Here is a 27,336-nt window from a genome sequence, read left to right as displayed (position 1 = left end):
ATTGTGGATGCTCTGGGCTCTCTGGCTTCCTAGCTAACTTGGCAGCCTGTTTCTAATCAAGTGATTAATGACTCTTGTTGTGCTCAAGCAACTCAAAACCTAGCCATTTGGATACTGTGGTGATGAGGGCCTTACAGGTACATAGGCAAATACAAAAAGGCAGAATTGTTTGGCATGGATTCAAGACCCTTTGCCACAACCCATAAGCAGCTGGCCTTACGTTGCCCAGCTAAGCCTAGTTGTGGCTGTGTGTCTGCTCCGCTTCCTTCTTTCCTTTGCATTTCTTCCAAACTTATTCATGTGTCCACTTTGACTGGGGAAGAGGAGTTCATCTCCCACCTTTGCTTGTTAGTCCAAAGGTCATAGGGGTGGAAACCCCACCAGTTGCAAAGCTGTTCAACATCTGGCAGAGAAATGGGGAATAGCAAATATATTGGACCCAGCTGTGTCAGTAGTAGTTGAACAGTGGGACTTTATTTGATCTTAATGTGAGGAGCAGCAAATTTCCATGGGACCTCGACTGGGATGGGAGTGAACTTGGCACTGGGATGTAGAAGCCCCCTTCCCCAGAAAGTTAAAATGGTTGGAGGCTTGATCAATATAATAGGATTGTGGTCATTGGGAAAGTGTGTGCACATGCCAGTTAGGCCGCCTCCGGCTCAGCAGCTGAAATCTGATAAGGGGCCGCTAACTGTCAGTCTCACTTATTGAGGAGGGAAGCAGAGACTGATGGCATTTCTAGGGGTCCAGATAAGAACTGGGCCTCCTGTCAAATAGAACATGATTAATTACCCTCAGTCCCAGCTCCTGCTTTGATAGGAGTTTCTGATGATCCGCAGGCTTGCAGATCAGGTGGTGACATTCCCATTGGGAGGTGAGAATGCCCGCTGTGGAAATGCAGCAAATCTGGGGAGAGATTAGATCAGTGATGGCGCTGGCAGAGAGGGGTCCTTTATTCTCATTTCCCCATAGCTGCTTTTCTCATTTTAACATCGCGTGAGACCTAGGGCAGCTTACACAACAGAGGTGACAACGGAACCTTTCATGTGGAGGAAGTGGGAACAGTTTGACTGCTGCTTGCAGGGTCTCTGGTTCAACACAACTAGCCCTGCTTAAAACCCTGGATTTTGTGCTTGGCGATGATTCTAAGCAGAGCAGGAGCCTGGAATGGGGACTTCTAATGTTAGTTGCATATTGCTGACTAATTTAATCAATGGACTCCATTTAGAGAGAAGAGGAATAACAGAGGGATAGTGCACATGTAGAAAGTACAACCACGTTCCCCCTCCCTCCCCAAATAATTTAGTTTTCATTTAATTTCGAGATTCAGTTCCTGTTTTCCTCATTTTTTAATATCTCAACAGGCTTGCTCCGGCCTGTTTCACAGGCCTCACTGTCTTCCTTCTCCATTCCCTCTGATCATCTGGTGCTTCTGTCCTACCCCTTCATGCACTGTTGGTGTAAGTGTCTGCTCCCCTGCAGATTCAGAAGTCTAGAATAGCATCTCTTCCCTCATCTTCTATCTGTATGCAAGTTGTTGAAAACTGTCTTCTCTTTACCTATTCATTTCTCTTTCTAACTCGATGAAGCATTTTGTTACAGTTTGTACGAAAGACGTTCTGCAAGATAATATTGCATGGTGGCATCCTTATCTAGTGTCTCTCTCTCTCTCTAGAAAGGGAGACTTTAAAGAGATATGATGGAAAGATTTAAAGAGTACATCACTAGGAAGGATGTGAAGAAATTGCCTGGGGAATTGCTGCGACAAAGGAAGAGTAATGACCTCTCTTAAATCAAAACAGGTTAGGACTCCCAAACCTGGCTGAGAAACGATCTCTCAGAGAAGTGTTGGCACAGGGTAAAGTGAAGAAGGAGGATGGGTCACTGCTCTGGTCGAGTCCCTGGTTAAAGTACCACAAAGACCAGCCATCTTGAGGCATGTGTCATAGGGGCAGGGCCAGGGGGTGGGGAAAGAGGGAATATTTTGCTCCAAAATGTAGATCTTGAAACGTGGATAAATTACATTATCCCCATATACAGATGGGAAGATTAAGGCACAAATCAGTAAAGTGATTGGCCAAAGTCCTACAGGAAGAAGGCAGGAGAGCAAAGAGCCCAGGTCTCCTGACTCCCTCACCAGTGCTCTTTCCATTGGACCTTGTAGACTCCTGGCCACCAGTTGTAAGAATACCTGTTAAAAGAATACTTCCAAGGTTCTCTTCATCCTCACCCCTCACCCCCACTCCAAAATTAGGAAAGAGCAAGCCAGTAACTCAACCCCATATGCTTCTTAAACAAGGGATTAAACAAAGACTGTGAATGGCTAGCCAACTACAAAAGCAGTTTCTCTTCCCTTGGTGTTCACACCTCAACTGCTAGAAGAGGGCCTCATCCTCCCTGATTGAACTAACCTCGTTATCTCCAGACTGATTCTGGCCTGCATAATTATACCTGCCTCTGGAAATTTCCATTACATGCGTCTCACAAAGTGGGTATTTACCCACGAAAGCTTATGCTCCAATATATCTGTTAGTCTATAAGGTGCCACAGGACTCTTTGTTCCTTAAACAAGGGAGACATTCAAAACCCTCAGAATAAAACCTTTAGCTTCTGTGTATTTATTCAGTTACATTCTCTTGAAGGTAAGAGAAGGCTTTCAGAGAAGGGAATGGTATGGTTGGGAAGAAGGGGCAGCGAGGGTGGCTCAGACATAACTACAGTCATGATTTTCTCAAGAAACCCTGATTGTAGTTACAACTTTCCTCCCCCTTGCAAAATCCACCTGCCTAGGGGCTGTTCGGGGGCTTCTCCTTTTTTCATCTCCTCAAGTTCAGGTGTCTTGCGGAGGATTTTGAAAGTGAGGACAACTTTGCCCCTCCCTATTTGTCCATCCATCTCCAGAGATGCCAGACTCAGCCCCCCGCTCGCTTACTTCTCCCACCCACGTTGTCATGCTTTCTACGAGCTTGCTCCGGGAGCGCCCTTGCTGGATTGATCCAGAAGAGCCATCTTCTCCTGTAAATCATTTTTCAAGGCCCACCTCTGCAGTGATCCCTACAAGTAATGGCTAGGTTGTGTGGTAGTCAGTGAAAACCAATCTAACCTTGCCTTTAAAATATAATATATACAAAATAATATTATGCCATTGAAAAATCTTGACTCCCATTTTCCTGCCCTTGATCCTTTGTCATATTAGAGGACAGAGACAATCTGCCTGGTTGCCTATTCAACATTTAGCACAGCAGAGCCCCCATTTTCATTGGGGCCTGTGGCCACGACTGCAGTATGTAGACATTTGTGGTCCTCAGAATCCCATCATGTCAGTTGGGCAGCAACCCTTTTCCATGGGATGCAAATGCCTCACCCTGTTGTTTATTATAGTGCCTAGGCCCCAGTCTGATTCTGATACTCGGTATCAGAGGTGAGGTGGCCTGGGGTTGCGTAGTGAGTTCACTTCAAGGGAGGAAAAGGTAGTCATTCCTGCAACAACTGCGTGGAGAGGAGCCCCGCCCCCCCTTCTCTGATTTAAAGGAGGCCCCACAGCCAATGTAGTGGCTGCAGAAGGCGTTTCCGTGAGCTAGTAGAATAGAGGGAGACAGGCTGGAAAGTACAGTAAAATGAGTTTGCCATCAAACAGCAACAAGTCTTATGCTGTGCCCCAGGTCAGTGACCTTTCCCTCTGGAATTCTCCCCTCTGACCTCCGGATCATTAATCCTGATGCTGCCAGATGACAGTAATCCATCATGGGCCCTGACAAGGCTTGCAGCCGACTGTGAAAGGATCCGCTCTGCTTCAGCCTCCTCCTGTCCCGTGATGCTGCTCGTTTTTCAGCCTTTCCTGTTCAGAGCTGGAGGTTTCCAATAAAGACTTTATCACCTTTCCCTTCCGCTGAAAGGACTGGGGGAGGGGGGCTCAAAGAGCAGCCTTTCCTCACTTACTGTCTGCGTTTTGCAATCAGCTCCTGTGAAATGTGCTGAGCTCTGGCTGACTAAACCAATGGAGAGCACCCAGAGTTTACGGGAACCCAAAACACAACCCCTGTTGCATTCCCTAGCTCATGCAAGTTAAGAGAATGTTACTCAACGTTCTCCTTTTATGGAAAGTCCTGTAGCATTTCATAGAAAATGACCACTTCCCTCTATGCTGTGGTTTTAGCTTTCCTACAGAACGTAACAGAAAGCGTCTCTCTCTTGTAAAACTCTGCAGGATGGTTAAAGAAAATCCATTAAAAATCTCATTCTGTGGGTTTTTGGAGTCTTTTTTTTTTATATATATAGATTCTAATGAAGTTCTGTAGGATTTTCCTATAAGGGTCCTAAGTATCAGAGGGGTAGCCGTGTTAGTTTATATCCACACACAAAAAAAGGAGTCTGGTGGCACCTTAAAGACTAACAGATTTATTTGGGTATAAGCCTTCAAGGGTAAAAACCCCACTTCTTCAGATGCATGAAGTGAAAATTACAGATACAGGCATGTCTTTAAGGTGCCACAGGACTCCTAGATTTTTCTATAAGGGTCCTGTTTTTAAAAGTTATCCAGAGGAAGGAAGTATTTCCTGGTGGTTACAGCTGGGTATGGGAAGTCAGATTTGAGTTCTGTTCCTCCATCAGCATTTTGACTATGTGCCTCAGTTTCCCTATCTGTAAAATGGGGATAATATTTTCAGAGTCCCTCTGTGAGGTAGGTGAGTTAATTCATTAATGTATGTAAAGTATTTTGAGATCATGGGTTGAGAGGAGCTAGAGAGGGTGAAAAATTATGGTTTTGGCTAAAGCTCAGTGTTTAGAAAAAAATCTGTAATATCTCAATATTTCCCCTTGCCAGCCCCTTGTTTTCCTGAAGAACCTTATTAATGGCCCTTTCTTTCATGTTCCAGCTGTCCCATCTGGCCAATGTCCAAGCATAGCTGGATGAAAGTCCCTTATGAGCGAGCAAATACCATTCTCTAAATTGGATTGGGGAAGAGTGGGTGGTTTTGAGCAGCACAAGATGGCCTCGGGGGAGGAGGAGAGAAGAGGGAGGAGTGCTCCAGTTCTGCCCTCCCCTGTCATTGCTGACCAAAGAACTGGGCTCTGATATGGACTGTAGTAACATCAATGCAACTTTTGTAATTATCTACTTTGTTGGAATGCTCTGGCATTCCATTGAAAGTGGCCACTTGGTCAGAAATATGTATCCAGCAGTAAAGGAGTTAAAAACAAACTCTCTTCCTATTTGTGGGGTGGGATGAAAGAGGGATAAATAAGATTTTTATTTACACACCCTGCCCTGCAGAGAAGTGGAAAGTTCCCAGTTCAGTGTCTGCAAGTCCTCCAAGGAAAATAAGCGAATAATTCATCGACATAAGCCACCAGCTCTATTAAACAAGGACTGTGGTGAGAAGGTGGAGCACATGCTGTTGCCAGACTGCTCCTACAGAGTTTTCTGTACGGAAATGCTGTCTGTGTCTACATGGAACCTTTAACCGTGCTAAGTGAACTTCTTTACAAATCTTAACACAGTTCAAGCTGACTTAGGTCTTGTCTACACTAGAAAATTGTACCACTTTACTCATCCTGTTATAGTTAAAGTGATATAACCCCTCTATGTGGACACAGCTCTAGTAGTATAAAGGTGCTTGCCGTATGGGAAGGAGAATAAGTTATCTTGGTATGGGGCATATTTATGCTGGCATAATTGCATCTACCCTAGGAGTTGTACTGGTGGAACTATACTAGTAAAAAAATAAATTTAAAAAAAATCACACCCTAACCAATGCATTTATACTGTCATAACTTTCAAGTGTAGACCAGCACTTGGTTTAAACTCTGGCTGGCTAGTTAGGGTGAATGGGGACCAAACACATTTCCATTTTTTGGGAATGATTCTAGTCTTGGTCCTGGAGGGAACTATAGGATGCAAACTGAAAGCGGCAGATGAGATACCACTGATAAATAACAGGTCTGGCATTACTGTTTTACAGGTGCCTCCCCTGTGGCAAGAGTAACTCTTGCCACAGAGGAGAGAAGAAAAATAAATGGGAATATGATTGATTTATACAGAGTAGTGAATGGTCCATCCAGGGTTCCAATTTACCTTTTCCCATAATACAAGAACAAGGAGACAAGTCGGTACAACTGAAAGGTAGCAAGTTTAAAACTAACAAAAGGATGTATTATATAGCATATAATTAACTGGTGAAACTCAGTGCCAGCAGGTATTGAGGGGAAAAAGCATAACAGGATTCTAAAAAAGGATTACACGCTTAGGGCACTGAGAATGTGAGTGGCGTTTAGATGGACTCTGTTATGCAAAGCAGAATAAAAACCATTTATAAGGGCTATAAAGTCTTTTGCTCTATGGTATATACCATATGCCACTGTTGGGTGTTGGAAGAAATCTCTCTGTGGGCTAATTATTTCACAATTGTCCATTACTGGGTTTCTTATGCCTTCCTGTAAAGATTTTGATACTGACCTCTGTCCTAGACAGGACAGTGAAATTAGATGGGCCATTGCTTTGATCCAGCATGGCATTTCCTATGTAATGAAATAAATGTAGGCATGGCAAATTTCTTTCTTGTTGGCTAGATTTCATTAGTTTCAACTTTGAAATCCCAGCTTCTTACTTTTAAGTTCTGGGAAAGGGGCACTGGCAGGTTAAAAATCAGATTTTCATACCTGTGTTAACCTGTGAGTTTACTAAAACTGAACAGATGTTTGTCCCACAGCACCCTGCAAAAGGAAGCCTAGAGTGGTGCAGTGAGTTGTGGGACTGTGCTCTATGGGATATACACTCCAATATCTATGTGCCTCTCACGACTGGATACACTGTACTTGTGCAGGTGTGTGGCTTTACAGGAGGCATGTGGAGCTAGGCTGCTGATCATGTGCAGTGTGGTCATGCTCGATCATATAAGACTAAAGTAAGATTAACTCCTGATTTCCCAACTCAGTGTCAGACTGCAGGAAAGACGTAGCCAGGGTCTGAAATCTAATGTACATTTCACTCTGTATGCTGATTGTTTACTCAGTTTGGACAATGAAAATGGATTAGTTAGTTTCACTTTCTGGCTCTCATGCACTAGGTTCTTGCTACTGTATTTGGGTTGCAAATGCAGCAAGGGAAGGTCTGCAATGTCACCCAGAAAACCCACTTAAATGGAATTTAAAAAAAAAAATCAGATTTCAGTTGATCTTCAATTTCTGTTAAACTTAATTTTAGAAAGCGTAGATGTTGAGACTAAATCAACTGGGCAACAATGTCTCTTTAAACACAAGGTGTGGGGGGACTTAACATTTGCAAATGTGCTCATAATGCATAAAAGAGCCAAATTGTGTTTGGAGGTGAAGGAGACAGAGCGCTGGAGTAAGCGTCCAAACCCCTCTCACTCCCTAACCACCCCTCTCCCCCTCAAAAAGGAGAGGGGGCAGCGGTGACATAGTAACACAGAGTATCAGAATTCAGTTTCCCCATGCTTGTACTGGGGGGGGGGGGGGAGGCTAGAAGCAGTGTGGCAAGAGTATCCTACTCCTTGGAGGGAGGGATCATCCACTGACCCTCTCTGGCTTATGCAGGAACAGTTCTGATGGACTCTGGAGGCAGCTGTAATCTGGCTTCCCTCTGCCAGGGAGAGTGTCAGCACCAAATAAGGAATAAGAGAGAAGAGCTTAAAATGGGAGAAGGGGGTTAGAATCACTCAAGGGAGGGGAAACAGGAGTAAGACCAAAATTGTTGTACTAAGAGCATGAGCAGAAGCAATTGGAAAAGGGGTGTGTGGACAGGGGGAGAGTATATCTTAGCCAAAATATCATCATTCCCTTCCATCTCTGCTCTCTCATATTAAGTACAGAAAATATAAAAGAAGAAAAGAACATTTTGACAACCACTCAGAGAATCCTGATGCATAAGCAGGTCTTGTTCTTTGCCAGGAGCTGTTTCATGGGTTCTTCAGTTCCCTCATGAGCATGAATGAAACAAATTGTGTCTAGTAGTGCACTGGGAAGCTCACATAGTGCTGCTCCTCTGCTGTCTTTCACATCTCCTGTCCTGAATTTAAAAGCCCCCTACTTCTTCCCCTCCCCTGAGTTTGCCTATTCCACAAGTTGCTGTCTAGCTGCATATTTTTATTTGTCTGGTAATTGCTTTTGCCTGCAGGAAAGGATTTTCCATGAACAGGACTTGGTGTGTAGCTAAGACGCTCTCATTTTCTTGCCTACAAAGCACGCTCTGGTCAGGTTACAAACAAGATTGCCTTCATTTCTCATTAGCAGGAAGATCAATAGCTCCAACCTGCCTGACTCTTTTCTTGTCCTCATTTTCTTTCTCCATTTGCTGTTCTGTTGTGATATTGCAGGAACTCCCATCAATCGGATCCCCATCATGGCGAAGCAGATCCTGGATCTCTATATGCTCTACAAACTGGTGACTGAGAAGGGAGGGCTGGTGGAAATCATAAACAAGAAAATATGGCGGGAGATCACCAAAGGCCTTAACCTGCCCACCTCCATCACCAGTGCAGCGTTTACACTTCGGACCCAGTAAGTATAGAGCCCTCCTCCTGGGAGCACAAAACAGGAGGAAGTGGGGAGGGGGGAAGAGTTGAGAGGAGAAAGGAAGAGGGGGAATGAGGGGAAAGAAATAAGCAAACTGCCCCCTACTATGGCAAGAATGGACCTGATCGGCTGTTTGTTTCAACCTTCCTCCTCCTTGTTCCCCACAGTCTCTTCACCTCAGCTTCGCTCCACACCCACCCCTCTTACCTTCTTTCCTCCTGCTCTGCCCTCTCACCCCCTTTCTCTTCAGTGATCCCTCTCTCTTCACTTGTCTTTCTCTTCAGCTAAGCTAAATCCAACCCCCACCCCTCCAAAACTAGTAATCGTGGAACTATCATGCCATTTGTTGTAATCACATGGTTACCCCTTTCCCAACCCTGTGTCTGGTCTGTGTAGATTGTAAGCTGTGGGGCACGGAGCATCTACTGCTTTGTGTTTGTGCAGTGCCTAGCACAATGAGGGCCCATTCATGGTTGGCCTAAGATACTACTGTAATAAATATGATTAATAATAATAATCAAATAGTCTTCTGAGTTTTCAACGTGTGTTTTAGCACCTAGATACTGTGGTAATTGCTCCCTGCCCCATAAACACTTAATATAGATTAGATACGTTAGCAATAAACCTAAGGAGAGAGGAATAGAACTGGCAAAATGAAGGCAGAGGTGCCTCCTAACATTTTTGTTCAGGTTCCGAGGCAGTGTGGTCCAGTGACTAGAGCAGAGCACTTGGAATCAGGACTCCGGGGATTCCCAGCTCTGTCCCTAACTCATTATGTGACCTTGGAGTGACCCGTCCATCCCTCAGTTTCTCATTCTGTAAAATGGAGATACTCACATATTTCACCAATGTTCCTAAACTGCTTTGAGAGCCTTGGAAAAGGCTCTATAGAAGGGTAAAAAAAAATTCCCCATCTGTAAATTGAAAATAATGATACTGACCTTCTTTGGAGAGTGCTTTGAGATCTACTCATGAAAACTGCTGTATAAGAGCTGTGTGGTGGTCTTATCACTGGAGCAGGAGATTATGAACCTCTTTTCATTCTAAACTGCTGCTCCATAGCTTGGGAGTTCTTGGAATGTGCCTTTTCACTACAGTTTTCAAGGCGTGGCCTCTTCCCAAAGTGTTTCTTTTTTTTTTTTAAAAAAGCTTGGACAAAAAGTGTTCGGCCTCTTTTGAATACAAGGAGAGTTTGGGGGTTTTATTAAGTTTTTTCAAACAGTCAAAACTGCTGGGGATAGAAAGTTGAAATGTGGCATGAAAACAGCTCTCAGTGAGGATAAGTATTTGTGAGTGTTCAGTCAAATTTAGTTGTGCCCAGGTTTAAAAAGCACATGCCTAGTACAGTTAATATGGGATTTTTCACCATGTTCATAAAGCACACAGAGAAAGATGGTGCTGCTGGACTCTGTGCAGCTAATTTAGGAGCATAGTGAAAAATATACTGGAGGTGCATTTGTCCAGTGTTTTGCACAGCAGGTCCTGATTCATAGATTCCAGGGCCAGAAGGGATCACTGTAATCATCTGGTCTGACCCCCTGTATAACACAGACCGGAGAACTGCCCCAAATAATTCCTAGAGCTGAGCTTTTAGGTCATGTGTAAACGGGCTACTCACCGCCACGGCACCTCCCGCTGGTTTTTCTGGGGAATTAGCTCTTTTTCAGCCCGGAGCGCCCTCTGCCGGCCGGTGATGCGCCTGTTTTCTTATCGGCCCCGTGTCCCTCCCAGGACCCCGGTGCCCCTTTAACTGGGTTTCCCCCTCCCCGGGGAACCCCCACCCTACTATCCCCACTTTGCCTCAGTAGTGGCCGCTGACAGTCATGGTCTAGCCCCACACCCTGGGGCAGACTGCAGCATCGGCCCACTCATCACAAGCAAGGAGGGTTTGGACCTGCTGCTTTGTCCTACCCCTGGGCTGCCCTCTGCAACCCCCAGTACCTTTTGCCCTCTGCTAGGCCGCAGCCTGGGGCTTTCCAGGCCAGAGCTCCCCAGCTCCTTAGCCTGTCCCCAGCCCTGCTTCTGATTGTAAGAAAATTACAATCACCTAGATGAGACTAGGTACCTTGTCTCATCTACCAAGCAGCCAGGCCCATCTCTCTCTATCACCAGAGAGAGACTGTCTGGGCTCTGGCTTCCCTGCCTTCTTATAAGCCCCAGGGCTTCAGTTTGGGGCGTGGCCCCAGCTGTGGCCACTTCCTTACTCAGCCCAGCTTCCAGAGCCACCCCTCTCAAGCCCTGGCAGGCAGCTTTTCAAGCCCCTCTGGGCAGGAGCAGGGTCCACCCTGCTACATCATGATTTTAAAATTGTCAGTGATGGAGAATCCACCACAGCCTTTGGTAAGTTGTTCCAATGGTTAATGACTCTCGCTGCTAAAAAAGTACATCTTATTTCCTGAATATGTGCAGCTTCATCTCCCAGCCATTAGATTGTGTTCTGCTAGACTGAAGAGCCTGCTGGTAAATATTTGTTCCCAGTGTAGGTATTTAGAGACTGTAGTCAAGTCATCCCTTAAATCTATAACTAGGTCTGTGACTAGAGTCCCAGGGTGATACCATAATAAACTAGTTTCCGGCAAGGGCTGCATGGGAGCTTTGGCCCCTATCCTTCTGAACCTTGAAGGTGCAAAAGGACTACGGACCCCTAATGTGCACTAGATCAGGGCCCTAGGTGGGAGCCCTACTCTGATGCACCTTGGGAACTTGGCAGTTCTTTGGGCTCAGAGAAAGGAGAATTTCTCCTGTGAACCTCCCTAAGGCATTCAGGAAAGCATCTCCCTCCTCAGTTGCTTGGGACAAGGGTGCACCAGTGATCTAGCCACATAAGTTCAGATAAGGGAATTCACATTGCTTATGTCAATTTTCTTACAATCAGAAGAGCTTTGCTGTCTCAGAGAGTGAGGTGCCTGCTCTGTTTTATTTTTCTTTTCTACATAATTTATTTAAAATAAACCCCCCAAATCCACCTAAGAAATTCCAAGAGAGGGGGGCAAACCCAAGAGAACATTATGGTTGTACCTGTCAAGCACTTTGAAAGTTAGAGTTGATCCCTTAACTCTTCCCCTTGTGCATAAGCATTCAAATTATGGTCTTTAATTGTATGACCATGCATAATTTCTTAAAGACAATGTTATGTCACACGCTTTCTACTTCCTTAGAGTTACACATGTAGCATCATGTAGTACGGTACTTTCCTTTGCAAAGGCTGGACTATGAGTCCATGGAAGTCATCTGTACGAAAACAACTCCTGACACCCGAACTACACAGCTGGCTGCACACTAAGCAAAAGACCACAAAGCAAAAATGAATATTGGTTAGCAGAGTTAGGTCTTCAAAGGGCCCAGTCCTGCAAGCACACCTGAGCAATGCTTAGTACCATGAGAATTCCCATAATCTACTTTTTTCAGATGCTGCTGAGTACACTTGCTTTGATCTCCCCTCTCCATGTGTTTCTCCCAGGTATATGAAGTACTTATATGCCTACGAATGTGAGAAGAAGTCCCTAAGCTCTCCTGCCGAGCTGCAGGCTGCGATCGACGGCAACAGGCGGGAAGGCCGACGGCCCAGCTACAGCTCCTCCTTGTTCACTTATTCACCCACTGCCACGGGGCCTCCTTCCCTCCTGTCTCCTCCAAAGATTCGCTTCCCGATCATTGGCCTGGCCCCAGGCAGTGGAACCAGCAACTCCCGTCTCTCTCCAGTGGCAGCTCTTAGGAAAGGTCTGCTGTTTATCTCTGTGCAGGACAGAGAATGTCTGTGGGGGGAGTAGGCAGTGGGTGAAATTCAGTTTCAATATCTGGCCAAACTTGGGTCAAAGAAAGTTTGGGGACACTGAGAGGACTTGGATGGCTCAGAGATATAGAGCCGTCAAGCTCCAGATTAACCAGTTTACGTATGCGCTGGGTCAGTAGTGACAACATTGTCATTGATACTGACTAATCACCCAGGACAGCAGAGCAGGATGAGAGAGGGAAGGATAGAGGAATGAGGACAGGACTGGGATCAACCAGGAGTTACTGGGGCTCTAGGCCCAGCTGCAGCTCTGACTTCCTGTCTGCATCCCTAGTTCTCCATCTGTAAAATGATGGGTAATTCCCAGCAGTGTGGTGGGGATTAATTAGCTAATCTTTGTTAGTTGTGTGAAGGTGAAAACTGTGATAGAAGTGCTAAGTCCTGTTAGGAAGTGGAAGTGACGCTATAAGAGGTTGTGAAAATAAGCAGCCACACCACCTTGGGGGCACATGGGCAATATCCTGGTAAAGTTCAGAGGAAAAAAGAAAGGGGAGGGGGTGTCTCATCTGCTCACTTTAGTGCCAGTCTCTGAAGGCATTTCAGAGGCCCAGCTCCTCAAAGGATCCAGGCTCCTGATGTTCATTGGTTTCAGTGACTATTAGGAGCCTAAATACCTTTGAGGATCTAGGCCAGGCAGACTACACCAAAGTGGAATTGAGATTGCTCCAGCAAAAAGAGCAAGGAAGGCGATTCTGTTTGAGGAGCAGCAGTTCCATTTGGGAATGTGGGGGGATTTCAGTGCCCTGGAAGTGCGAGCTGATGTTGGTAGAAATGGCCTTGTACAGTGGAAACAGGCCACAGGCTGCCATGAAATGGACTAGTAGTGTTTGGTTCCTCAGAGCAACATTGTCCCCCTTCCACACTGGGTTTTAAAAGCTGACTGCTTACACTAGGAAGCTCTGTGCAGAGCTTGACTGCCTGACTGCTTTTCTAGGCGATGGCATCCCCCTGACTGTGTCCATGCCAAATCGCATTGCCATGCCAGTATCCTTGGCTAACCAGCAGGCAACTGTAGCAGCAAGAACAGCCACTCTGGAACAGCTGAGGGAGAGGCTGGAGGCTGGAGAGCCACCGGAGAAGAAACTCTCGCGGATGACGGAGGAGGAGCAGCGGCTTGTCCAGCAGGCACTTCAGCGCAACCTGTTCAGCATGGCGCGGCAGATCCCCATGAAGATCAAAATCAATGGCAGGGGTGAGGAGGCTCCCATGCTAAATTAGGGGGTTTTGTTTGCTGGAGTGAGCACCCCAAAGAGGGGAAGTCTTTCTTTAAACCCTGGGTATGTGGGCTTCACCCCAGTGCAGGACTTTAGGCAGTGGCACCCTTGCACTTCTGCAACCTATCCCACTCTTTTGGGTGTGCCCACCCAGCCCATCAGCCAGAGTGTCTTGCCCTGGTCTATTCTGATCCTAGTGCCAATGTGCTGCAGCAGGGCATGAATTCCCTAACTTCTCTTTGCTGCTCCTGGCTTGGAGACTAAGGTATGGCATCACCTCCTAGCTTCCCTGTCACTAGAGGCAACAGCTTTTCATATACAGATTGTAGAAGGCATCTAGGATGTCATGGCTATACAGTGCGCAGGAAACCCAGGTCATAGGTGGGGAGTAAGCTGGATGGAGATCTGCATTTGTTTGCTTGAGGGCCCTACTTATTATCCAGCGTTGAGTCTGTCTTTTTTTAAAGGGTCACGTGACATCTCAGATAAGGTTGGGACTAGTGATGTTATTGCCAGTAACTGCTTTCAAGAAGAAAGGACCCTGCTTCTCCTTAGTATAGATTACTGTGCCACTGCCCTGCTCCCTGGCATTCTGGTGGGAGGTGACTGCCCCAAATCATAGCCTCCAGGCCCCTGAAGGCTAAGTTAGAGGTTTGAGTGTAAGCAGCACTCATGGCCAGGGGAAACTGCCACTGAAAATACTGGGTAAGTGGAGATTCCATCCTTAAAGGTCACTTGTCAGAATCAATGTAATTTTATTGTGACTTCCAAAGCTGATTAAACAGCACAGCACTTCCACCTATCTGCCCTGGGGGCTGCCGTTAGATGGGGAGTGTAGCCAGCAGTGTCTCAGAAGATTTCAGTCCAACAGCTGTTTTCTCTTCTTCAAATGTTTTGATCCATTTAAATTAAAGAGCTCAAACCCCATCTAATTGCACCTTCAGAGGCAGACACTAGGCCACAAAGGTTTGACATTGAGTGGGGGAAGGGAAAGAGTTGTTCTGGAGGTCATTGCACTTTACTCAACAGGAGCAGTGCTGCAGTGTGAAGCTCTGGTTGAGAAAAATACACGTGGCATAGGGTCAGATCTTGGTCCTACTGAAGCTGATGGAAACGTTGTCACTAGCTTCAATTGGACCAAGATTTTGCTTCCCTAAGACTATGGACCTACTTAAATTTCACACTTATACTTCCTTAAAAAAGAATAGTGTGTGAGGAAAGGCAAACTTTGTGGCATGCCTTAAATCCCCTCCACTTTGCTGATGTCCTTCCCTTATCTCTCCTCTCACTGCTTCTGGCATTAAGATGCAGTTGTAGCCTCTAAACCTAAAAACACACTGATGGAGGCAATGTGACCTAGTAGATAAACCACTGGACAGGACTCAAGGGACACGAGTTCTTTTCCTGGCTCTGCCACTGGATGACCTTGGACAAATTCACTTTCCCTTTCTTTGCCTCAAGTTTCCCCATCTGTAAAATGGAAATAATGATACTGGCCTCCTTTGTAAAATGATTTGAAATCTACTAATGAAAAACATTATAGAAGAGCTAGGGATTGTTACTATTATCTTAATAACCACTCTTGGGTTAAATGCTAGTTATGCTAATAGCATTCCTCGCTGGGACAGCAGCCATGATATCCCAGAAGGAATGCAACATCAGATGGGAATTGGAAAAATGTGTAAGATTTACATAGAAGATTTCAGTCTGAGCTGTCACCCTTGTGCATTTCAGCCGCAGGAAAACCTCTTTTGTCCTTACTTGGCATTTGCACCTGCACCAAAGCCAGCACCTCATTGTGAGAGGTCATTGCAATGTGATGCTGCTGCTTCACAAACTCTGAGCCGGATTTTAGGGCCACCGAATGTCCCACAAATCAGGGTGATGGGGGAACAATCCCATGTCTTTTTCCACAGATATCACAAAATTGTAGTGTATCTAGTTCCCAGTGCAGCAGCTTAAAAAGGGATCCCCAGATACGTTCATCAAGGGAGGAGGAGGTTTCACATGTTCGTAAAGGTGACCTGTTTCTTATTCCTCTCCTGAGTCTGGTATTTCAGAAGATTTTTCTCCCTCCGCTGGCAGGCAGCGGTACTGCAGCCTAGCCTTTGCTAACTGAGGGTACGTCTACACTGCAATAAAACACTGGCACACACCCTCAGTTGGCCTGTGCAAGCTGTCTCAGGCTTGAGCTGCGGGGCTGTACAACTGCAGTGTAGATGTGCAGGCTCAGGCTAGAGCCAAGAGAGCTGTGGAGGTTTCAGAATGAAGCGGAATAAAGCTACATGCTATCCGTGTATCAAATATTCAGTGGGTTTCTAACCAGTTACCTCTGAAGGGCCAGGGTCTGAATCTGGCAGTGGTCACAAGCGAAACAAGTTCAGTATTGTCAAATGTCAAACAGTTCTGCACATTTACAAAAGACTTTTTCTCCATTCAGCACCCTCTGACTCGCTACTCTGGGCATGAGGGGGTGTACTGCCAGAGCTGTACAGGGGAATCTTACATAACACTTGTCTGCATTCTGATTTTATTTAAATCCTAAGTCCCATCATTTAATAGAAGCTGATTATACACTGTCCAGTGTACTTCATGGCCTGCAAGCAGGAGCAATGTATTTCCAAACTTCAGAGTCCTCCCCCCGGCCACCCAAAGCAGGCCACCAGTTCATGAGTCGGAGTAGTGGGACTGGGGGGAAGGGAGGGCTTGGTTCCATTTTCACTGCAAAGGGGAGGTGAAAGAAGGACCCTCTAAGTACTAGATTGTCCATGGGTAGTGCAGTGGAGATCCAGCACAACCTAACTCTCAACTGTCCTTTCCCCCACAGAAGATAAACCAGATGCCACGGCGGCAGCAGCAGCAGCAGCATTGCATTTGTCACCCAGCGGCATTGGGAGTATTAACATGTCTGTGGAGATTAACGGCACAATCTATGCTGGTGAGAAAGCAACAGCTGCCCAGAGCGGTGGTGCAGCAGGGGAAAGCAGCTCTTGTTTGAATGCAGGATACTCTTAATGGTTATAAATTTACCAAACATAAAAAACAAAACTTTTGTTACTTTGAGAGACCCTTGAGTTGACACAGGAGCTGCTTTTCCACAGTCGTCCTCTGCACCACTCTGTCAAGATGGCCCCTTATGTCATTGGGGTTTTTTTTATATATATATTCAAGAGCCTTCTAAATGCTTGGCAATTCCATCTTTGTGTGTGCTGTCTAAAGAGATATTCTAATCACTTTGTCCAGTTTTCGGATGTGATCTCTGTGTACAGTGGGACTGTGTCTGAGGGCACGTCTGTACTTCAGTCAGAAGATGTGATTTCAGCACCTGTAGACATACCTGAGCTAGGTTGGGTCTAGCGAGGTCAAAGCAAGCTTGAGTAACAATAGCAGTGAAGCCATGGCAGCCGAGGCCATGGCTGCTCAAGTGCATACTCAGGGTTCTGGGTGGGCGGGGTTAGCCCAGGCAGCCACGCTTTCACTACATTGTTGTTTGAGCTAGCTAGTTCAGGTCTGTCTACATGTGCTGCAACCGCATCTCCCGATTGCAGTGTAGACACACCCTTATAGTGAAGTAGTTTTGATTGCAGAACCTCTGTACAAGCAGCATTTCACTGTAATGGGAGAAAGAACTATCTGGCAAGACATCCCTCCCTACCTTCACCCTGAGTGTGGTACCAGGGCCGCTTTTCATCCCTTGCTGCTATAGGAGATACCACCAGCCCTGGGGGAAGGGGAACTTTTGGAATCTCTCTCCTCTCATGCTGAGGAGCAGCTTTGACAAGACTAGCTTCTCTTCACCCCTTTCTGAGGAGTGTCAGTTTCTCTTTACATCCCTCACTCCTGCTCAGTTGGGTGGTGATCCCCTCTGAAGGCCACATTTAACACCTCCCTAGGTGGGTGCAGAGTGCTGCGTTGCCAGTGGAGTAGCTCAGTGGAACTCAGTTGTAGTGGAGTGAAAGTGCATTGAAAACGGCACCGAAGCTGTTGGGGATTTTCAAGCGAAGCGTCACTCTATCAGCCTGCTGTATTTCTTCCGGTTGCACTGTTGCTGCAGCTTCCTGAACCTGCTTGATTGGGTTGGGCTAACTCTCACTGGTAGAATTCCCTGAGTGCTGTTCTAAAATCTCTGGGGTTTGTAGACTCTTCTCCTCTCCTGCCATGTACATAGGTCTGGGCTAGCCAGTTGCTTCACCTTAAGCACTATGTTGTTCTGGTGTCCCAGTAACCCAGTTCCAAACCCATCTCTGTCCTGCAGGAGTACTGTTTGCCCAGAAGCCCGTCGTCCATCTAATTGCAGGATCCAGCACCCAAAGCACCTGCAGTAGCAGCAGCAGCTCCCACTGCTCCCCTAGTCCAACCTCATCCAGGGGCACCCCCAGCGCAGAGCCCTCAACCAGCTGGTCTCTCTGATGGATGGGGGAGCGGGCTCTCTCTCTCATTGGCTTCAGGCAGCTCTGCCCTCTCCGTTCAAGGCAGAGAGCGAGCCAGGAAGGAGTCGCACAGATTACCTCATCTCAAGGAACCTGCTTTGCGGTTGGTCAATGGCCAGATGATGAAACCTTCTGTGCTGGCGCATTTGCATTGCCTGTTTGTCCAGCCTTTTTTATTATTTTTTCAGGTTTGACTGTGTTCCTGCTGGGGGGTTGGGGTGAAGGGAAGGGGACATGGGGCATTTTTCAATCAGGGATTATCTCTAGGGGCTCTGGGTTTGCAGATGACTGAGACATCATCATGGCAGGTGGAAGGAGCAAGGAGGTAGTAATTGGGGTGGAGGAAGGGTTCCTGTTCTCTAATCAACAGATGTGTGAACTTCCCTATCATAACACAGTTTATTGACAATCCTACCCCCAGAGGGACTTTGGTCTCCTTTCCCCATATATTTGTTCCCTCTTGCGGTCACTTGCAGAGCAGTCGTGCAGATTGATAGTGAGCAAGTCTCATCTGGTCACCCATTCTGTCTCCACTGTGTTCAGCCTCCTGATGCTGTCTCCTTTGTGTTAGACTAGGCTGAAAGGCAAATGGTCACTGATGCTGGATTCACAGGAGACTTGCATGACTTCTTCCTCCTTTGGCAACTACCTCTCTAGGGTCCTGGCAGCACACAGAGGACTCTCCCACCTCTGTATCTGATGCACGGAGATGGAGAAGGTCTTTTAGTCCAGCTAGTCGTCTCCCATGGCCAGTGCAAGCCTGGACCCTACTGTTTTTTTCCAGGCCTTTGCCCAGCCTAGTTTTAAATGCCCCAAGCAGTGGCCCTTGCACTGCTTCCCTTGGGGGAGCATTGGACAGGCTAAATAAACTCACCACTGAAGCCTTTATCCTGATAGTCATCCTGACTTTTCTTTTGCTTGATGTCATCCCTTTGCTCCTAGTTCTAGCCCCTTGGCCCTCGATAGAACTGGGTTTGCACCAAATGGTGATTTCCTGCAGCGCTTCCTCTCCTGTATGTTTCATTAGCCTCTCCATCCTGTCCCCACACAGACATGTCGGCTACAGGCCACTGTCACCCAAAGGAGATACGAGGTGACACTGACAATCTGCTGAGCTGTGTGTGTCTATTCATGTAATACACGCTTTTCTCAGTTGGGCTCTTACCAGGTATCTTGGCGCATTGGCCGAATCACAGCCATCGTTCATGAGGCTCACCTGGGCAAAAGAGACAGAAGAGCCGGACCTGGGACAGCTCCACATGGGTGCATCCCAGTTGAATGAGGACACGGGCCTCTGGTTGTGGAGAGAGGGAAGAAAATCTCCCCCCATTCCCAGTAAATTCCCAATGGGTGGAGCTAGCGCTGCTTTAGGCCATCATTCCTCCTTTGTCAGCCAAGTTAGTTCCTTGGCTCACTTCCATAGACCCAGCTCTTTGCTGCTGCACTCCTCTCACACAGGCACCCATGCTGTCCTCTTCCCTCCCGCAGCACATAGGACTGCCCGGGCGATGTTCTCTCAGCCTGTGGATCTGAGCCCTCCCACTCCCGCCCTGGTGATGTCTCTTCCATCGTGCAGGCCTGAGTCAGGTTCTTTTGAGCAGATGAAATACCTCAGATATGGACTTGTTATTGTGTTACCTCTTCAGGAAGTATTGGCATATCTTAAAGCTTGTTTTTATATGTGTTTTGCTGACTTTGTTTTTAATTTTTATTTTTTATTGTAGCACCAAAGACAACAAAGCTGAGTGAAGGAGCATGTGGCTTCCCTGTCCTTAGCATAGCCTGGAGACAGTTCCAGCAGCATTGACCCAGGAGCTGGGCATGCGGACAGGGCGATAGAGGAGGACAGGTGCAGGTAGAGAAGGAGTAAGAGGGCAGATTTATTTCTCAGGCTGGCTTGAGTTTCAGGATTTCCCCTCAGTGTGAACAGTGGGGTGTCCCCAGAGGGGGACAAGTGGTCCCAATGTTTGTTACAGAACTCTGTGATCTACTACTGGGCTTGTCTTTAGCAAGTTTCATTAGAACAGCTTTGAAGATAACAATCCTGTCTACACTACAGATTTTGCTAGACCTCTTACAGCACGGCAGTTCCTGACATGTTAAAGTACAGTTCACTCTTCTAGTGTGGGCAGGACCAGACACCTGAATTGTGCTGCAGCTTTGGATTTTACTGGTAGGATTCGGTCACATAGATAAAAATACACCTGAGTCCTGTTTATGCAATGAGACCAAACCACGTTGTGTGCTACTGTATTGTACCCAAATGGTGCATTGTGGTAGTTTTTCATGGAGCAGATAGGACCTAAATACTGGAAGGTGTTCTAGATTCTGCTTTCACTTATGTTGTAAAAGCCTATGTTACCAAACTCTGCAACCATCCCCATATTTAGGGGGTTGATATACAATTTGGTAACACAAGTCTAAACCACATTGTAACTCTCTTCACAGGCAAGATGATCAGCTGGCTAGAAATTAGTTTGTTATAGCCTGGTCTGTGGGCTGTCATGTTACCACTGAAATGGTCAGTGTGCGGTGCCCTTTCAGATCTGTCTGTACTTGGAGCAGAGACGTGCTAGCTCCCACCATGTGTGTGAAATGTTATTGCTCGCAGGGTTCTAGCACTGTTTCTTTGAACAGTGCTTTTTCAGAGAGTCCTGCTGCAGACTGATCCCCCTCAGCAATCTATTGGACGGTTTTCAATCATAGTTCTAAGGCAACAGACCCTGATAGCAACAGCCACGCATCACATGGTCATAGCTAACCCAGTTCTGCTCCCGGTGTCTACAGAATCCAAGGGCTTCTCTGCTCCACACAGGCAAGCAATCAGTGTTGGGGGATGGCCTAACAGTCACCCAGCCATGTTATCACTCAATTGGCTCTTGCCTGTGTAGATAGGACAGAACCATTTTACCAGATTGGTATTACAGCCCTCTGAAGGCAAGGGACCTGATTCTCCTCCTACTTATGCAGGTGTAAATTAAGAGTTAACTCAATTGAAGCCAGTGTAAAACTAGTTTGAGATGAGAATCCAGCCCCGGGGCAACTGAACAACTTAGTGACGTTGTTAGAACACCCAACACCTCGAGGCAAGACCAAACTGTGCATTAAGAGCTTTGATGGACTATAATACTAGGATAACTTACCTCAAGTCAGCTTGCCTGCACAGCTGGACATTAAGCCATTGCACATTTTCCCCTCTCTCCAGCCCATAAGTGTCTTGGACACCTCCCCTTAGTCCTAAAGTGCGTTTAAGTAAGAGCTTATCAACTGATCCAAGGTTCTCTGTACTGAAATTGTAAGGTACCACTTTGGGAGCCAGTCTGGGGTCAGGCTGCTGGAGCAAGCTCTGAACTGTGAACAAAGCACCTTCTGACGTCAACAGCATTTAACCTCAGAGTGGGGGATGCACATGGGGCCTGAGCCAAAGCCCACTCAAGCTAATAGGGAGTTTTTCCACTGACTTCAGTAGACTTTGGATCAGGCCTATTATAAAAAAACTGGAGGTAACTTTATCACAAATTGTTTAAAAGAGTATTTTCCCAGTGATAGGTGGCTAACAAATAAATAACCTCAGTGTAACAATTACTGCGGGCTGCTCCTAGAGGGAGGGTGTCCTACCTGGCTGGTGAAATGGTAATTTCTCTCCTGGTGAAATATTCCAAGAAAACTGTGATGCTCCATCTTCATATCTACTGTGTAACATATTACTAGGGTGACCAGATGTCCCAATTTTATAGGGACAGTCCCGATATTTGGGGATTTTTCTTATATAGGCTCCTATTACCCCCCACCCTCTGTCCCCATTTTTCACACTTGCTGTCTGGTCACCCTACATATTACAGAAAGGGAGCCCTGTCCCCCAGAAGCAGCAGCAGCAGTGCCTTTGTGGGCACCGGCAAATCCCTTTGGTCCCAGAATGCTCTGCTTCTTCGTGATATAATCCATTACCACTCATGGAAAGAGCATCTACCATAGAACAGGTGATCAGACTCTGAACAGTAAAGGCCAGGCTGGAGACTTTTAGAAGCCCAAGGGCCGGATCTGATTTGCATGTACAAATTTAATTAATGTGGTTTGGTTAATTTCAATTTAAAGCTAAGTACTCCCATCCCTTACACTCAGTCAGACTTGATGGTGAACAAGAATCACTTACTGGTTGAGTTCATCAGCAATAAAACCCTGCAATGGACAAGCTTTTTCCTCAGCTTGATGCTCCAGTAAGAGTGGTGGCATTTTCGGCCTCAGGAGGCCCACAGTTTTGACCCCCCGTTGTGGGACGCTCCCCTGCCTGTGTGTATTAGTTTATATTGTATGGCTTAGTTGGTCTCATTAGCAGACACTGTGACTTATTTTTAACCGGCAATCAAATTATTTATAATGCACCTGTCTTGAGGCATTCTGCCTTGGGGCATCCTCTCTCCTATTGCCTTCAGTGGAAGCTGTATGCACCCGTGCATTTGTGGGGACCAGACTTTGGCCCCGACGCATTTGTGAATCTTGCAGACCTCCAGGGCATTTCATTGTCTCAAACTCTGAGATTTTTCCCAGAGTTGGGAGAACCTTTATAATTGTCCTGTTTCTTTTTTGGGGGTGGGGCTGGGGATTATTTCCCAAGGATAGGGCTAGAGGATATCTGCTTTTCCGTATGCTTTCTTCTCTTGTCCTGGGGAGCAAAGGTTAATATTGGGTGTTTTGCTTGCGTATCATGTGCTACCATTGTGTTTTCTTGCACAGAAAGCCACTCGAATCACTGAACCGATAAACTGCTTTGACACTACTAGAGTATTAATGTTTATAAGCTTTACACAGCTAGTCTGGAAATAGGCAGGGACTAACAGATTGGTTTTTATCAAATTCAGGGAAAGAATAAAGTTGGGATGTATAACAGATACCTCAGTAAAATAAGCTGCAACAATAAACTATTCTCTTTCATTAGCTGGCTACAAGGATCAGCCATTCAGACTGTGAATACTAACCCTTTCCCTAGCCTGAGCTTGATACTAGCACTTGGCTTGATGCACATTTTGCTTAGATCCAGATATTCCTGCTGAGCTGCCAGGTTTTAGGGATAGGGGTATAGAAACCAGCACCAGATACAGGGTGGAGGGCTGGGAGTGGGAGCGTGTCTCCTCAGCTCCAATCCATTTAACTAAGAATGTTGAAGATTGTATGGCACTCAGGGGTTTTGATATTGCAGGAAGGACTGTTCCTGGTGTGACATGTTCCGTTTTGCAGTGTGTCTAATCATCTTGAAACTCCAGAGCAACTAGGGTCTCGCAACAAGCGGCCAAAAGGGCCTAGCTGGAGGCAAAGGCACAGTGGGCCAGCAGCAGCCAAGCGCTCCGTTTTCAGAATGAAGTGGGTGCAGATGTGCTGTCTGGTTTCCAAACCAGGTCCGCATAGAGAGCCACCTCCTGTCCTCTTACATTCTATACCAGCGTGTTCTGGTAGTGCATGAAGATTGAAAGGACGGAGTCCAGCTCAGAAATAAGCCTCAAACTGCACAGGCTGAGCTGTTAGCAATCGGATCCTGGAACAAATGTGAATGTGTCACACAGTCCTTTGGTTGCTGTGTATGATCTCCAAATGGATTCAGACCAGAAGACATTTTAACTGAATAGCAGCAGCCTTGCTACTAGTTTTGTTACCTATTTAAAAAAAAAATGTGATAGCCTAGGCAGTGAATAAATACCTCAGACGTCTGCTTCCAACAAGTGTCTGTATATGTTGTTGTTGGGTTTTTCTATCTTACATGTTATCTGAATGTTTATATTCCAATAAACTTCTACCTCTTCATATGATGCCCCTGCAAATGTGTTTTGTTCCATTGACTGGGCTGGGAATCACTCCAGGTTTCTGCACTCAAGCTGACTTTTTAAACACAAATGGAAGGTGCAGTAGTTTTATGGGCCACCATGCCTATAACCTTGCAGCTAACAGCCTCCCATTATAGATCTGTGCATGGTAAGGGGCCAGATACCAGTAACAGTTTGTACTTCTATAACACCTTTCGTCAGAGGATCTCCAAGCACTTGGCAGACATTAAGCTTTGGAGCCTTGAGCCAAATGAGTATTATCTGCATTTTACAGATGGCTAAACAAATATGCACAGACAAGGTGACATGCCATAAGCCACACATATACATAGTGGTAAAGCCAGGAATAGAACTTGAGTCCTGCCACTCGATTCCCAGCCCTAACCAGTAGACACACTCCATCCCAGTGTGAGATGGCCTCTTCTCAGAGAGAGAAAGATGGACACATGCACACAACCACCCACCCACCCCTAAATACCTACACCAGAGTATGCAAAAGCTGTGTATCGGGGTTCTTAGCCCTTTTTCTATCTGGTTTTAGAGAATATTAGAGAGTTAAAACAAATTTGGTATTTTTTTTTAACATAAAGTGGTAGGAATTTAATCCTGGGTGGATTCCAGGTCCTAGATGTACACTGACGAAAATCATATTATCCCTCTGCACCTGTTACTGTGGGGGAAGTACCCCCAAAGACTAAAATGGAAGTAAACTACAAGCAATAACAACTGCACATACAGATCTGTAAGTGTCAAGGCTGATCCCTGAACTGATCTGCCAAGTTCTTTTTCATTGTGTGATAGTCCCTAGGTTTTGTGACTCGTCCTTCTATCTCGTTCCAGTTCAGGGTTGGAGCTTGTCATACATACATGTTTCTATCCAATCCTTTGGGAGATCCTCTTTGTGATGGTTCTCATGTCTCAGACTCACATGCTTATCAGGAATGATGGTCTCTGCTGTTGACAGTGGAGTATGTGGATTGAAAGAGGATGCAGACTAGCCAATGTCATGATAGTAGGGCACTTGAAAATGAATTGAGCAATATTTTTAAACTACTCCAGTAAATTGAAAATTAACACAAAATTATCCCAATAAATTAATGAACAAAAATTTGTTTTGTTAGTTTTTAATGTATTGGGGTAGCTTTATATGTGTTTCGCTCATACTCACTTCTGAGTGGAATTTTATGAGATGACTTAAGTGGCATGTTGCTGGGCCACAGAATGTTGCCTGCTTCAGAACTGGGCTTTAGTGTGCTGCAGAATTCTGCAATTTCTGGGTATCCTCCTCTACTTCTATGGCAGGGTTGAGAGGCTTAGATTTGTCAAGTGCTTGGGGATCCTTGGATGAGCTGCAAGGTATTCTTAGATTGGCCCTGGAATCTCCTGGGGGGCAGTGAGCCAGAAAAGTGTCGATTTGTGACACACGTAGTAGGAACTAGCTGTAGGTGGCAGGAACTACTTTCCAAATCCCTTCAACTGTACTATTCAGTGGTTATAAGAACTTTTAATACTTCAGCTATTTTCTGGTTACACAGGAGACCGCAGAGTTGTTCTTCCAGTTGTTGAACCAGTTTGGCAGTTGGATGGAAACTGGTTCTGATTCCTTCACATCAGAGTTTGCCTGTCACCAGTGATGGCCTTGCTCTGGAAGTTGGCTCATTCTAGCACTTGGCACAAATATATAACTTCCACAATAGAAACCAGAGAAGGAAAATACCTCTTGGGTGCCATCTGATCTCCCCTACCCACCGCCCTCTGGTTGAGTGTAGTTCCTTTCACAAGAAGCCCAGTCCTGCAAAGCAATGAGCTCCTTGCATTTACGCCAATAGGAGTTGAGGGCATTCAGAACGCTGCAGGAGGAAGCCCTATCTGGAGTGCTTTTTCTAGTTCACTTTTAAACGTCTAGCACTAGGTTTCCATTTCCCTTCGGGACACTATTCTACAGGCAAATAGATATTAGAGTTGGGAGATATTTTCCCACCATCCAGCTCAAATTCCCCCTTGCTCAGTTTCATCTCAGTACTCCTAGCTACAATCCTCTTAGATCACTCTCCAGGCTCCCTCCCCCTCCTTGGGAACTTTAGATACAGAATCCATCTTGGAGCAAGCATATTCCAAGACACTTCCTGCCATGTGAACCACATTGCAGCACTTAGTGGGAATAGGTGGGTAGCTCTTTCCTGGATCTCCCTCTGGACTCTGAGCATCTGGGCCTAGCAGAAGTTCCAATTGCTTTCAGTTCTCATGTGTTACCACTAGATGGATGCAATGTCAGCGACCTGCTGTTGAAATATGGGCACTGCTGTGCTTCCTGGTTGGACAAGTGTTACTGAATATGGGAAATAAGGAGAAGGGTGGTGTAACATCCTACTTAGGACACCCAGAACTGTGAGCCACTGTGGTACCCCTCTGCCTTAGCCAAGAGCGAGAGCTTTGCTGCTGCTAAGATGCGTGTCAGTTCTCTGACCTGCCAGCTTGTCAAGACTCTGCCAGTCTGAACCTTGCCTTGCAGGTAACAATCTGTGAACCCCAGGTCCCGAGTTCACCAGAGATATTTCCCTGCAGTATCCAGTTCCTTTTGCTGGACACTCACAGAAATTATGAAGTTCTCTGCCTCCAAAAAGACAGTGCACACACCTGCTGGAGATGCACACTTCACTTCAGCATAACAGCAGTGAGATGATTTTTAGAAAAACTAAGAAAACGTTTTTTTTATTAACAAAGAACAGAGATTTAAGTGATACTAAGCAAGAGTAAAAGAGGCAGGTCTGGTTACAGACAAAACAAAACACACTTTCTAGTAACTAACACTTTATTTTAGCAAGTTACAATCATTGCCTAAGCAGTTTTCTTACATGAAGTTACCAACATCCCTGGATCTTCGAACTCACCAGGGGATCCAACTTTCACAGGCTCGAAGAGTGCTGTTCCTTCTGTACCCACATTCATGGGGAACTAAAATGTCGTTTTGCACCCCTTATATTACTCAAGTCTGTTGTCTCTGCCTCAAGAGCCAGGAAGGCTTCCTAGGGTGCAGATTTTATCAGCTGATGTGATTGTTGAAGGGTTTTCTCCCCCAATTGTTTAGCTTGGTGGCTTTGTTTACCTTAGATGTAAATGTACTTTCATTGTCCTCTGCCTGCAATAAAGCCAGTCAGACAGGTAAATAAATCCACATTCCCTTGTCTAGGGGGGGACTGAGTTTCCGCACTGCTCCCAAACACATTTTAAGAATGCATTTTCAGCACACATCTGTAACTCTATACACACCCCGTACACACATCAGTATGTTAGACAAGGCAGGCTGCTGACCACTTGAAGCAGCGCCCTGCGCACACCAGAAACCTCTCTGAGCATACGTATAATACTCCTCTCTCATGTCTTTCAGGAAAGTCTCATTCCAGGGCAGCATCTTGCTGCACTCAAGCTAAATCTACTGATTTGGATGGTTGGAGAAGTTGAGAGGTGCAGTGTCAGGTGACTGACCTGTTCCTCGTTTTCCCCAGATCTGCTCCTTTTCCTCCCCTCTTAATTAAGGCAGGATGGAC

The 27,336-nt window shown here is 46.1% G+C and overlaps 1 protein-coding gene across 1 annotated transcript in view; it reads left to right on the top strand.

Annotated features, from left to right (window-relative positions):
• The window catches only part of ARID3B (AT-rich interaction domain 3B), a 48,000-nt gene extending 24,232 nt beyond the window's left edge, over positions 1 to 23,768 (top strand). Inside the window, exons 5-9 of the mRNA XM_044980419.1 lie at positions 8,337 to 8,520; positions 11,996 to 12,255; positions 13,263 to 13,520; positions 16,370 to 16,480; positions 17,798 to 23,768. Of these exons, the coding sequence (XP_044836354.1) occupies positions 8,337 to 8,520; positions 11,996 to 12,255; positions 13,263 to 13,520; positions 16,370 to 16,480; positions 17,798 to 17,952 (968 nt within the window). The 3' untranslated portion in view covers positions 17,953 to 23,768. The remainder of the gene's footprint in view (positions 1 to 8,336; positions 8,521 to 11,995; positions 12,256 to 13,262; positions 13,521 to 16,369; positions 16,481 to 17,797) is intronic.
• The last annotated feature ends 3,568 nt before the right edge of the window (positions 23,769 to 27,336 follow it).

Source organism: Mauremys mutica, chromosome 11, assembly GCF_020497125.1.
Source record: "Mauremys mutica isolate MM-2020 ecotype Southern chromosome 11, ASM2049712v1, whole genome shotgun sequence".
Taxonomy (NCBI): Eukaryota; Metazoa; Chordata; order Testudines; family Geoemydidae; genus Mauremys; species Mauremys mutica.
This window is presented reverse-complemented; position numbering and strand designations above follow the sequence as displayed.